Below are 13,938 nucleotides of genomic sequence, written 5' to 3'. Positions count from 1 at the left end.
GATAACTGCTAATTCTCCCACAAGAGTCCGTGGAAACACACATACACTTAATTCCAAGTCCTATTCCGATGGCGAAGACGCAGTCTTCAGTGGAGACGTCCTTGAGGCCGGTATTCGGCGTGAATTGACGTCCGGTGTTTTTTTTTTTTTACTTTATTGTTATTTTTAAAACCTGTACAATTCAGGTAGGCTGGCAGCGGCACACTACGCCGCTCTTCAGCCATAGCGTTTTACAAGAGTATAAAACATGGTGAATGACAATGAACAAAGCGACGGGCAAAAGAGAGAGGTCACAGAGACATAAAAAAACACGGAGTCGTTCACATGTGACGATAACAACACTGAAAACACGTTGGCACGGCGCACAAAACACTGGTGAGTCCGACGGCACAAGTGAACGTAGGAGTGGGACGGCGGACACCAAAAACACTATACGACGTCACACACACGAAGCACAAAAGGCGACGATCTCCGGCGCGCGAATGTTCACTATACGTGTGCGAGTCCGGGGACCTGCCAAGAGAGGAGGAGGAGGAAGAGGAGTGGGAGAGCGAGAGGGGAGAGCAGAGATGCCACGGGCAGGGGAGATAGGGGGGAGGGAGGAAGGGGGAGAGGAAGCCCGGGGGAAGAGTGGGAAGGGAGGGGACAGGGAGATGGAAAAAGAAGGGAAGAGAAGAGAAGGGAGGGAGGGTGCCGAAAGGAAAGGACATGGGAAGTGGGGGGTGGGGCAGGGTCAAAGTTGATAGGAGGGGTAGATGGAGGGGACGAGGACATCATCAGGGAGAGGGAGCTGGCGGAAGCCACCTTGGGAGAGGGTATGGAGGGTGGAGAGATGGAGACCAGGTGGGACGTGCGAATACAGGCGCGGCAGCGGGCGGGGGTGGGAGAGGAGCGGGGAAACGAGCGGGTGAGGAGGATCAAGTGTACGTGAGGTGTACAGGATACGTATCCTTTCAAGGAAAAGGAGGAGGTGGGGGAAGGGGATGAGATCATACAGGATCCGCGTGGGGGAGGGGAGACGGATGCGATAGGCAAGGCGGAGAGCATGGTGTTCAAGGATTTGGAGGGATTTATAGAAGGTAGGGGGGGGCGGAGATCCAGGCTGGATGGGCGTAACAAAGGATAGGGCGGATGAGGGATTTATAGGTGTGGAGGATTGTGGAGGGGTCCAGACCCCACGTGCGGCCGGAAAGGAGCTTGAGGAGACGGAGCCGGGAACGTGCCTTGGCTTGGATTGTCCGGAGATGGGGAGTCCAGGAGAGGCGATGGTCGAGGGTGACGCCAAGGTACTTAAGGGTGGGAGTGAGGGCGATAGGACGGCCATAGACGGTGAGATAGAAATCAAGGAGGCGGAAGGAAGGGGTGGTTTTGCATACAATGATCACCTGGGTTTTGGAGGGATTGACTTTGAGCAACCACTGGTTGCACCAAGCGGTGAACCGGTCAAGATGGGATTGGAGAAGGCGTTGGGAGCGTTGCAGGGTGGGGGCAAGGGCGAGGAAGGCGGTGTCATCGGCAAACGGGAGGAGGTGGACGGGGGGCGACGGCGGCGGCATGTCCGCCGTGTACAAAAGGTACAGAAGGGGGGAGAGGACGGAGCCTTGGGGCACACCGGCGGAGGGGAAAAAGGTGTAGGAATCGGTGTTATGGATGGTGACATAGGAAGGACGGCGGGAGAGAAAGGAGCCGATCAGACGGACATAGTTAATGGGAAGGGCAAAGGTTTGGAGCTTGAAGAGGAGACCGGAATGCCAGACGCGGTCATAAGCGCGTTCGAGGTCAAGTGAGAGGAAGATGGCGGAGCGACGGGAATTAAGCTGTTCGGAAAGGAGATGAGTGAGGTGAAGGAGAAGATCGTCGGAAGAGAAGGATGGCCGAAAGCCACACTGGGTGACGGGAAGGAGGCGGTGCTGGCGGAGATGCTGGTGGATGCGGCGGGTGAGGATAGATTCTAGGACCTTGCTGAAGACCGAGGTAAGGCTGATGGGACGGTAGGAGGAGACGGCGGACGGTGGTTTGCCAGGTTTAAGGAACATGAGGATACGGGAGGTTTTCCACAGGTCGGGGTAGTAACCGGTGGACAGGACTACATTGTAGAGCCTGGCCAGGGTGGAGAGGAAAGAGACAGGAGCTTCACGAAGGTGACGGTAGGTGGCACGATCGTGACCGGGAGCGGTGTTGCGTTTTGTGCGGAGTGTATCAATGAGATCCTGTGTAGTGATAGGGGCATTGAGTTCCGTGTGTGTAATGTTGTCCAAGTACTGGAAGCCAGGAGCGAGGGGAGGGGAAGAGGTGTCAGTTCGATCGCGGATATCTGGGAAGAGGGAGTAATCGAACTGGGGATCATCGGGGACGGAAAATACATCGGAGAGGTAGGAGGCAAAGTGATTGGCCTTACTAAGGGAGTCAGGGAAAGGGTGATCATCATGGAGAAGAGGATAATAGGGGGAGGGTTTAGTTCCGGTAAGGCGACGGAAGGCCGACCAGAACTTGGACGAGTTGATTGGTAGGGTTGCATTTAAACGGGTGCATGTCTGTCGCCAGTCCCGGCGTTTCTTAGCCGCGAGCAAATTACGAACGTGTCGCTGGAGTTGCCGGTGGCGTCGTAGTGTGTCCGGGTCACACGTGCGGAGGAAGGCACGGTAGAGACGACGGGATTCACGGAGGAGGAGAACGGCCTGTGGGGGTAAGGTAGGACGGTGGGGGTGGATGGCGACAGTAGGAACGTGGGCCTCCATGACCTCAGACAAGGTCCGCTGGAGAAAGGAGGCGGCATGGGTGACATCGTCAGGGTGGTGGTAGGTGAGAGGGTGGCTATCGACCTGGGTGGAAAGGGTATCCCGGTAGGCATTCCAGTCGGCTCGGGAATAGTCGTGGACATACTTAGGGGGAGGGTCAGTACGAGGGTCGGGGCGAGGGCGACGACCGTCTGAAACGGTGAGGAGGACAGGGAGATGGTCGCTACCAATAGGCTCCAGGACATCCACCGTGATGCGGCCAAGGAGGTTGGGGGAGGAGAGGATAACATCAGGAGTGGAGTTGGATTCAGGACGGGTATGCCGGGGGATGGGGACGAGGTCACCTTGAAGGGTGGAGAGGAACCGATGCCATCGCCGTAACTGAGCAGCAGAACGACTATGGATGTTGAGGTCGGCGGCGATCACGTAGGAGGAAAAGGTACGATCGACGTGGGAGAGGAAGTCGAAGGGAATAGGAGCGTTGGGGCGGACATAGATGGTGGCGCAGGTAACGGTAAGGCCGGGGAAGAAGAGACTAAGGATCAGGTGTTCGGTGGGGTCGGGAAGGAGAGGTTGGAGCCGAACGGGGATCTGGCGGTGGTGACCAATGGCAACTCCGCCACACGCAATCGGGAGGGGATTATCGGAGCGGTGGAGGAGGTAGGGCGAAGTGTGGACTGTGTGTTGGGGTTGCAGGAAGGTTTCATTGAGGAGGAAGGCATCCACGCGGTGGGTGGCAAGGGTGTGCAGGAACAGGTTTTTGTTGGCGGGAAGGGAGCGTATGTTGTTGAAAAGGATACGTTGCTGTCGCGCCATGACTGGGATTTAAACGAGGGTGTCAAGACGGGAGAAGGTGAAATGGGCCTGGTTGTTGGAGTAGGTGGCGTACATCTTGAGTTGGAAGATGGAACGGGCAGCAAGGGAGATCTGCTGGAGGGTGTGAGGGCGCTGAAAGGGATGAACATTCTGGAGGACGATGGTGAGGAACCTGATGATGTCCTCAGCGGTGGGTGGGGGACGAAGGGAATTGCCAGGAGGGGTGGGGGCGTCCAGAGGACGGACAGGTACGGTGAGTTCAGGAGTGGTTGGAGGGTGTCGGGCTTTACACTTTTGGGAGTAGGTGGGATGAGGGAGATTGCAGGTATTACAGGAGGGAGGGGATTGGAGGTTAGGGCACTGCCGGAGGAAGTGCGCCTGCCGACAATGCGGGCAGGTGGGGGCCTCGCGGCACTCAGCTGTGGGGTGCGCATTATAGCGCAGACACCTCTGGCAGCGCAGGGATTGAGGAGGGGAACGGGAAGGGTCGACCTTGTACCGCTGGTGGAAGAGGAGGGCACCCTCCTTCAGGAGACGGTCAATGGAAGGGGCGTCCTCAGAGAAAACCCGCATAAGGCGGGTGGGGCCGGCCGAGTTGAAAATGCGGCGGACCGCCCGCACCTCCAGCGTGGGATGGGCCTGGAGCTCCGCCAACACCTCCTCCTCCGTGATCGACGGACTGAGCCGCGTGATCACGGCGGTGAGGGTCGGCGGGCGACGTGGGGGTTGGGGTTGGCGGGTAGGAGATGGAGAAGGAGCAGGGGTAAGGGAGGCGTTGGGACCAAAACGGGTGATGGGGAGGCGGGAGAGGATGTCAGTATGGAGGGTTGGGCTGGGGGAGGAGATGAGAACAGAATCTCGGCGAGGAGTGAGGAGGGAGATGGGGGCACCAGGACAATGCTGGCGAAGGAAGAGGATGAGGTTCCGGGCTTCAAGGAGAGAGGGATCAGGACGGGAGAGGAGGTAGCGGTAGGAGGAAGGGGGAGAGGAGGAGGATGAGGGGGCAGGGACAGGCGGGGAGACTTCCATGGCATCATGGGTGGGGGAAGGACGAGGCGCAGCCTTTTTGGAAGCAGAGGAAGCAGGGGTGCCACCGGGGCGCTTGACGGCGGTGGAGGAGGTGTGGGGGATGGGAACAACGGGAATGTGGCGGGGAGGGGCAGGTCCCGGGGCCGGAGTCGGCGCCGGAGATGGTGACGGTGACGGTGAAGGCGACGATGACGATGACGGTGGCAGTGGCGGCGGTGATGGCGAAGGTGACGGGGAGAGCTGGGCGTGGGCAGTGGCCCGACGGGCCACCACCCGAGCTGGAGCTGCAGTGACAGGCTGGGGGAGTGGGGGGGAAGGGATCAGAACGAGAGGAGCGGGAGGAAGAAGCGGGAGAGGGGGCGACAAAGATAGAGGGTGAAGGGAGAGTGAGGAGAGGTGGAATGGAAGGAGGGAGGTGGGACTGGGCACACCAAGTTATAGTGGTGGAGGCGGCGGAAGGGGAGGTATAGACAATGGCGGTGGTGGTAGTAGTGACAGTGGTGGTGGGGGCGGACATGACGGGAGAGAGAAACAAGAACGAACAGAACGAAGAGGAGAGGACAGAAACCGGGGACAGACAAAGACGAAGACGGATGAAGACGAAGACGGCCGTAGACCAGGGTCAGGACGGCGGCGATGGTGGCGACCAGGCGGCACCGGATGGCGGCGGCGGCGGCGGCGGCGGCGAGCACCGGCAGGCGGCGGCGGCGGCGGCGGCGGCGGCGGCGGCGGCAAACAGACGACACGGCAGGGATCTTCCACGTCGAAGGCGCACCCTGAGAGTAGCCCAGGCAGTGAAACTCTTCGATGAAGAAGAGAGGGAATCCAACCCTCGAATGGACGTCCGGTGCTGGTTCTAGCCTTTAAATAGTATTGGCCAGCCAATCAGATGTTGGTGTAGTAATACTTGCTGCAGGCCATCTCGATCTCCCTCTGCAGGAAGTAGTACGCGGAATGTCTGTTTCCAAAACAGCCAATGTTTACCATTGATTACCCCTTTGAGCACAGGCAACCTCGGTCCTGTGTCGTGTTAGATGTGTTGCCGGCCCGCAGGAGCTACCTTGACGACGGCGTAACAGCTCGGAGGTATGGTCTAAGGCGTCAGACGAAGCACTATCCCGACTGCAACGTCTTCAGAACAAAGTTTTCCGTGTCATCTCAGGTGCTATCAGATAGGTCCCCAACACACGCATAAGAGACTTCCTAGGCCAATCCACCATGTAGACACTTATTCAAGAAAAATCCACATACTTTTACGAAACAACATAAACTTCGCCCCACTTTCTCATACTAAACTTTGGAAACGAATCACCAGAAGCTTCCCACAAACGCCCAAAATTAACCTCTTTAGAAGCCAATTACACATGCATAAAGCACCAAACTCAAGATTACACACAGAAAACACGCACACAGTCCCAATCCCTCAGCTTCACGTAAGCCCCTAGGGCAGGGTTTCCCAGCCTGTGGTCCGCCGGCTCTTTCTAGGGGGTCCGCGGCCACCTTTCACCAAATCATGTAAAATAATGAGTAAAATTATTGAATAAAAATGTGAAAATCAAATTCATCACTATTTTTTTTTTTCGTGTGAAAAACATGCGTACTTTTACTTCAGGTCGTATCCCAAGCAGCCTTTGCGGTTCTTAAGTGAGAACGCATACACAGTTTAGTGCCGGTGAATGCGGCTTCTCTGATCGCCTGTTTAGCAACAATACGGGGGTAGTTTGTGAGCCGGCTCACGGCGCTAGATGTGCCGAAACCTTTTACGCATGCGCGGAGCGAGCTTTGTAGACCAATCACAGCGCTCGCTGGCACGTAGGCGGCCCCAGGCATCATTAAATGTTAAACTTGCCTTGTCAGTGCACTACCTGTTTCATTAGTCGATTTTTGACCAGTTTATGACTTCTAACATGGATCAGTGGCTGAAGTCAGTATCATTGAAGAAGGCTGCAGTTTTTTCATCGCCTTCACAACAAGGGAAGTTTCCAGTTGAAATAATGAGGAGGGAGGACGACCAAAGGAAGACTTTGCATACATTTGTACATCTTTCTTCGGATTTGACGAAAAACCACACACACACGCACACACACACACACACACACACACACACACGCACACACACACACGACTGTCACGAAATATGCATGTTCCTTACACAACAGTGCCAAATAGTGGAAGTGAACAGACCATAAGCAACAGCTTGTCAACAGCGAAGAGTTTGGACGTGACGATGATTGCTCTTGGAGGAAGAAAGCTCCATTGTGTGAAATTTCAATTACCAAGTAATTTTAATCAGGCTATAGTGTGTTGAACAAAGGCAGTAAATCCACTAGTAAGTGTCAGGATACAGTGGCAATTCAAATTGGATCGTTAATTTCAAGTTGTTTTCATTCATCTCTAAACCAAAGACTATTGATACTTGGGGGGGGGGGGGGGGGGAGGGGTTTTGGGAACATGGCACCTGCATTAAGAAGCTTTCAGTTCCCATGGGTTTCGCTCTGAAATTTGAAGTTACTGTACTCTTGACTGACTAGGGGACCGCCATGGATTTTCGAGTGAAGAAGGGGTCCGCCAGCTGAAGAGGTTGGGAAGCCCTGCCCTAGGGCATTCCGAAGTCAGACGGGCACAGCCCAGTGGTACTTCGTACACAACCAGAACACCCATAGCCTCGTCGCCCCGTGCATTTCCCGCTGCTTCCGGTACGCACCCTGTTTTCGCGAAGCTGGTCCAGAGGCGCGACAGCTGGTCAGTCAGTTTGCCTTCGAATGATCCTGGCTGCGGAGCGTCACCAAAAGTTTCCACAAAGACGGTGTAGCCGAAGCCCGCTCCGTGCACAGCGCCTGAAAAAACGAGAACAACATCAGGCATTCAGCGGCTTTCCTTCTTTGTTATTGTACACTCCTGGGCCCTGCTGGACCCCGTGATGCACAACAAGCGTCATTTCCCGGTTTTTCTTAAGCTTTCCTTTGCGCCCCCTACAACTTTCACTCTTTCAGAATGCCATCTATTCCGCTAGTCAGGCACAGGTGTTCGGTCATCTCCGGCTTTTGGTTATTGGACAAATGTTTGAGCGGAGCGGAAACAAAACTTCTTAAATATCACTCAATGGAGTTCTTGCCACTCAGGACCTAGCTATTTTGCGGATATTGAACTGTCAGAAATGCTTCCTTCGAATGAGGTACTAAATTTAGGATGTTCCGGGAACAGCAGACACTAGGCACGCAAATGAGGTGTCAGTTTAATTTTTCCGAGGCCTAGATATTTTGTGCACAGAAAGTTACATTGGTGCGGTATTTAACAATTAAAGTTGTTTCCTTCGAGTCAAGTAGTAAATTCAGAAAAATTAAAAAAAAGAATTGAAATTATATTGGCCAAACGTTTTGTGAAACGATCTGCTTAAAAGTAAAGCATAAAAGAGGTTAGAGAAACGTTTGAAACACCTTTGAATGACGCTTGAAATCAACTACAGCTAGTGATTGCGACATATGTTCCTCTAATTTATTTTATTTTGAAAAATTATTCCACAAAACATTTGGCCGAGTTTTTAAATTTTTTTTATGCCGGCCAACTGCCAGGTAGTGAATTTTCTATGTAACATTTTTTTTGTGGCATATCAACTTGTATTGAAATGATATTGGCCAAATGTTTTGTGAAACGATCTGTCTAAAAGTAAAACATGAAAGAGGTTACAGAAACGTTTGATACACCTTTGAATGACGCTCGAAATCAACCACAGCTAATGATGTGCGACAAATGTTCGTCTAATTTATTTTATTTTGAAAAATTATTCCACAAATCATTTGGCCGAGTTTTTCAATTTTTTTTCTGCCAGGCAACTGCCAGGTAGTGAATTTTCTATGTAACAATTTTTTCATGTGGAATATCAACTTGTGTTACTTTTGCTTCAGTCAGGTCTTTCTTTACGGCAACGATCCAATTTACTGATTAAAAGTACAGTTTACTGCGCGTTTTACAGAGTTCCTCAACCTGTCTACTTGATCTGGTTGCATTCATTTTTTTAACATGCGTATCCGAATATATGTCGGTAGGCCTATACATTTCAAATTCTTTATTTCTTTTTATTCTGTACGTTTCTTTTTCAATATAATTTGGACTTAAATAAGTAAATGTCAATTTCATTTCTCATTGTCACATGGACTTTCATCTAGTGTATCAGATTTCGTTTATAAGTTAGTAAATATCCGGTTCAGGTAATAATTCAGTCTCCCTCAAGGGAGACATAACTAATAGAAGAATGGGCTCTAATGAGCTTCACACAGCGTAACGAATTAAATGCGTAGGTGATATGTTATTATAGTCTGTGATTTCCACTCCCATCATTATGTCAGTGTTCTAATACTAATTTTGCATTTCAGAAAAAAATATGTAATGAATACCACTTATACGTAGTAACATCAAAATGAAAGAGGTTTTGTGTGCAGAAAAAAATCACTTCTAGAATTAGTACATAAAAAACAGTACCATCGTATTTCTTCTGCATATTTTTCAAGAACTCTCCCATCGGCCCCTGAAGAACTTGTTCACTTATGTGATGGCAGACAAAGAAGTAGGCGGGAGCCTCGGACTTCAGGCTGTGAAGTTTGGCCGCACGAACAGCGTGGTAGGTGAACATCAAATCGCCCAGAAGCTGAAACGAAAAGAAAGGTAAAGATACAATCAAAAAATATTAATATATAGTAACAATAGGCACACAGAACTGTTGCGCGAGATAGGGGCACCATGTCAACAGTTTAGCTGCCAAAACAAACTGGACTCCTCTATAACGGCGTTTCGCACAGCTTTTACTATTCCTGGTTTGTATGTATTATTAGGGGTTCCCGAGGGATAAGCTGTAGATTCATTACTTTCTTCATCAAACCTTAACGATATGTCCACCGTCTCACCCGTCTGCAATTTTCGCTAATATTGTAACGGCCTTGTGTTCGATTGCAAAGTGAAGGAAACTGTGAATCGATATTAGGAAGTGTATGTCTGTGCGGCTGCATAGTCACGGCGAGAAGCGAATGGCCAGCGGTTAGTCGGTGGGTTTTCAGCCGTCGGCTCACGGAACTAGCATTCGAACGTTGAACGTCGACGGTGCCTTCATAGCGTCGGAAAGGCACGTTGGCGAGTCTTTCCGAACGCCCAGAGCAATATCTAGCAGGACTGATACTCTGAACGTTCGTTTAAACGTTGACCATTGAGATGGAAGAACGTCGCCTACGTCACATGAGCGCCATCTCTCTTCAGTAAGGAGTCGGCGGCCGCCATATTGGCTTCCAGCTGAAGCCCATACCCAGAATGTTTCCGTAAGAGCGTATAAAAATGTAACAGCACATAAAGAATGCTCCACTGAAGAATTTGAGGTAGGGAACCTGGGAGAAACCAGCTTAAGAAGATATGAAAATAAAATTGCTACTGCTTTGTCTATCATTACTGTTTTCAAACTTATTTACAGCCAACATGAGTACAAGTTTACACATACCTTCCTGTTTATTTATATGTACATTCTTTATTTCCAGCAAGGAAACAAGGATGATGAGCCTTACTAGTAGGAAGTCACGATACAAGTTTTGCCCCCACACGGATCCTCTATGACCTCATTCCTTTCCCCCATCTGCTCCTGTTCCTCGAACATATCCGCATACTCTACACCTCCCGCCGCCTTGATCCCCCTCACGCCCTGGTTGCTCCTCTCCTCTCCCATCCCTGTCCCCTGCCACACCTTCATTGTTGTGTGCCCCCTACCCTCCATCTCTACACCCTACATCTCCTTTCTCAAGGTGGCTTCCATCAACTCCCCCTCCCAGATGATGCCCTCTCTCCCTCCATCTATCCCTCCTCTCAACTCTGATCCTCCCCCCCTCCTTTCCTCCGTCCATTCCCTGGGCTCCCTCTTCCCTTCTTCCATCCTGTGTTTCTCCCCACCTAACCTCTCCCTACCTCCCTTCTCCCCCCCAAGTCCTTTTGTATCCCCCTCCTCTGCCTTCCCCACTCCCTGTCGCGTCTGCCCGGCACCCCCCCACCCATCTTATGGGTCCTCATCCTCCATCGGCTCCTTCCCCCCTCCCCCCTTCGTTTTTCCTCTCCTTCCCCCCTTTTTTACTTTTCCATCATCTGTCCACTTTCCCCCACCTGCTCTCGGCTGTGGTATGTCACATTTGCTAACTTTTAGTACAGTGTTCCAGTGAATGTTCAGTGTTGTTGCGAACAGAAACCATGCTGTCGCTGGGTGTGCCTTTTATGTCTTTTGAGAACAGAAACCAGACTGTCGCCCTGTTTTTTTAAATTGCCTGTCTATTATTTTACCTGTCTGCTTCGTATGTATTTTAGTAGCACCGTCACCCCTTTCTTCTCTGTTTTAAGCTCCACAATTTTTATCCGTGTTACTATTTAAGTCTCCGATCTTATCGCCTGTTTTTATTACTTATTCTCTTCATCTTATTCAAACAAAGTGTGTAGGCTGAAGAGCGGCATACCAAACTGCTGCCAGCCCGCCCCCTTCGGGGGGAATCGAAATTCAATAAAGGAAAACAAAAATACAAGTTTTGTTTACTTTGCTTGCCCTTAAGGTGGCTCTGTTGTATCGTGTGTTTTGTGGCGGCGTTCGTAGCGACAAGCAATTCGCTGTAGAAACGGCTTACGAAGTCACCGCCACACTTTTAATAGCGGGCCGACCGGTCCGCTGGAACAGTGAACAGAAAGATGAAAACCCAAACACTCTGATTAAATAAAAGTCGGTATTATCTTTATTAACGAAGATACAGAAACACAGTAGTGAACTCCGTGTCTACAGAAATCTGTCTAGTTCGAGTCGGAGCGGCTAGGTCAGCGTCGGCTGACGACAAACAACAACTCTGCTGCGATGAACACACAACTGACTAGCAAGTACACAATTCGGTGGCGAGTATACAACTGAGCGGCGAATACAGAACTGTCCTAGCGCTCGCGACTCCAGCGCTTAAGAAACCAGAAGCCAGCGGTGGCGCGCGCAGACTTGCGGCGATTTCCTGTCTCGCTGGCGCTGCTTATGCGGACGGCGTCCGGACTTTTATGCTGCCAACCTTTTTGGCAGCGGGCTCGGGTGGCATTACTGGCTAGGATATAACACTCCTCCCCCCCAAATCGCCGCACCGTCGTTGAATAATGACGTGGCGAGCGTCGACGGCGGGGGAGGGGTCTGGCCGCAGGCGTAGCGGACGAGACCGGGGCGGAGACTGTTGTCGGTGGCAGTCCCCGGTCCGCACCCCAGCATTGGCTGCGCGGGGCCTCGGGAAACACCGACTGAAAACCGAGGTCAGGGTGCACGCCTGTGACCGCGGGCGCAGCTTCTGGTATTGGACGCGACGGGGCGTCGGGACCCACGAAGAGAGGCAGCGTCTCCTGACGCTGCGTCGACGGCTGCTGAGTGGGCGCCGGACAAGGCGCTGCGGTGTCAGACTCCTTGGGGGTGCCCAAGGAAAGCGGCTGCAGGACAGGCTGCACAGCCACCGCTTGGGAAGGCGGCCCGGCTGAGGGGTCGACGTCCATCAGCTCAGAAGGCGGTGGCGACTGAAGAGGGACCGCAGGCGCCGGAGCGACCACCTGGGGCGCTCCCGGATGAAGCTGCGCGGGAGGCATCAACGGGACGGGCTGTCGGCGTGGTAGCGGCGACGGCTGCTGCTGCTGCCCTGGGGGCGGCAGCGAAGTCGGAAGGCGCGGCTGGAACCCGCCGCGGACCAAATCTGTGGACAAAGAACGAGCGGCAGAATCCGGGCGGCCAGCGCGGCGCAACTGGTTCTGATGCCTCCTGTGCATCCCAGTAGCACCTTGAACAGTATAAAAACCGCGACCCTGGACACGTATCACGGTACCACGTTCCCAACGACGGCGACCGTGATAAACTCTGAAAAAAACGGCGTCGTTGCGCTGAAAACGCGTGCGATGCTCAGAAGCGGTGGGTCGATCCGGGGGGTGCAACAACCGTAGTAGGGTGCGATGACGACGGCCATGGAGAAGCTCCGCAGGCGAAGGGCCGTCGCGTGGCGTGGTCCGGTACGACGACAGGAACGTGATGAGGGCCTGCCGACGAGAGTGCGTAGCACGAAGGCGGTCCATATGATCCTTGAATGTGCGTACAAAACGTTCCGCTGCACCATTCGATTGAGGGTGGAACGGCGGAGTTAGAACATGGCGAATGCCATTGGCAGAACAAAAACTTTCAAATTCAGCAGAGGTAAATTGTGGACCATTGTCAGACACTAAAACTTCTGGAAGACCCTCAATACAAAAAATGGAAGTCAACGCCTGTATAGTTTGTGCAGACGTTGTAGACTGCATGGGCACAACAAACGGAAAATTACTAAATGCATCTATCACGATGAGCCAACGAGAATTCCAATATGGACCAGCGAAATCAATATGTACTCGCTGCCAGGGACCGGCAGGGCGTGCCCACTCAAAACAGCGTTGAGGCGGAGCAGCTTGGTGTTCGGCACACGTCGAACAATCTGTAGACATCTGCGTAATCTGCTTATCAATGCCGATCCATGTACAATGACGGCGGGCAAACTGCTTCGTGCGGACCACTCCCCAATGACCTTGGTGCAACAAGTCGAGGACCTTGGATTGGAGCACTTGGGGAACCACTACACGAAGCTGGTCATTCTCGGTGCGTAACAGCAAAACTCCGTGCGAAACAGACAACAGATGACGTTGCGGATAATAGCGACGAACCACAGGATCCGATATGACCTTTGCCTTGGACGGCCAACCACGTTGAACAAAACGTAATAGTAAACTCAGATGAGGATCCGTAGCTGTCTCACGTGCCACCTGACGATAATCAATCGGAAAATCCCGGAGGGATTTATGCTCATCGGCGTCAATCTGATGGCAAGAGTCGTCAGAGGAATCGAAGACATCATCTGCAGCAATCGGCAATCTAGAAAGCGCGTCAGCGTTTGCATGCTGAGCTGTAGGGCGATACAGTATCTCATACTGGTATTGTGATAACAAAAGAGCCCAACGATGTAGTCTCTGAGCTGTCCGCTGAGGAACTGGTTTAGACGGATGAAACAGTGACGTCAGGGGCTTGTGATCTGTTACTAAATAGAATGGTCTACCATAGAGGTAGTGATGGAATTTTGTGACACTGAACACAATAGCCAACGCTTCCTTGTCCAATTGGCTATAATTACACTGAGCTTTGTTTAGCAATTTAGATGCGAACGCAATAGGACGTTCGGTGTTACCGACTCGGTGAGACAACACAGCACCGAGGCCGAAAGAAGAGGCATCACAAGCTAACACCAGAGGCTTGTTAGGGTCGTAATGGACCAGACAACGATCATTCAATAAAGCCTCTTTAAGCTGCTGA

General features: G+C 52.2%; 1 protein-coding gene across 1 annotated transcript in view; it reads right to left on the bottom strand.

The window, feature by feature from the left end:
* Positions 1-13,938, bottom strand: part of LOC124717013 (esterase FE4-like) — a 205,052-nt gene that overhangs the window by 13,566 nt on the left and 177,548 nt on the right. Inside the window, exons 8-9 of the mRNA XM_047243655.1 lie at positions 9,063-9,228; positions 7,288-7,420 (exon numbers count right to left, since the gene is read on the bottom strand). Coding sequence (XP_047099611.1) covers positions 7,288-7,420; positions 9,063-9,228 — 299 coding nt within the window. The remainder of the gene's footprint in view (positions 1-7,287; positions 7,421-9,062; positions 9,229-13,938) is intronic.

This window comes from Schistocerca piceifrons, chromosome 9, assembly GCF_021461385.2.
Source record: "Schistocerca piceifrons isolate TAMUIC-IGC-003096 chromosome 9, iqSchPice1.1, whole genome shotgun sequence".
Taxonomy (NCBI): Eukaryota; Metazoa; Arthropoda; class Insecta; order Orthoptera; family Acrididae; genus Schistocerca; species Schistocerca piceifrons.
Note: the sequence above shows the minus strand (reverse complement) of the source record. Positions and strands in the feature narration are given on the sequence as shown.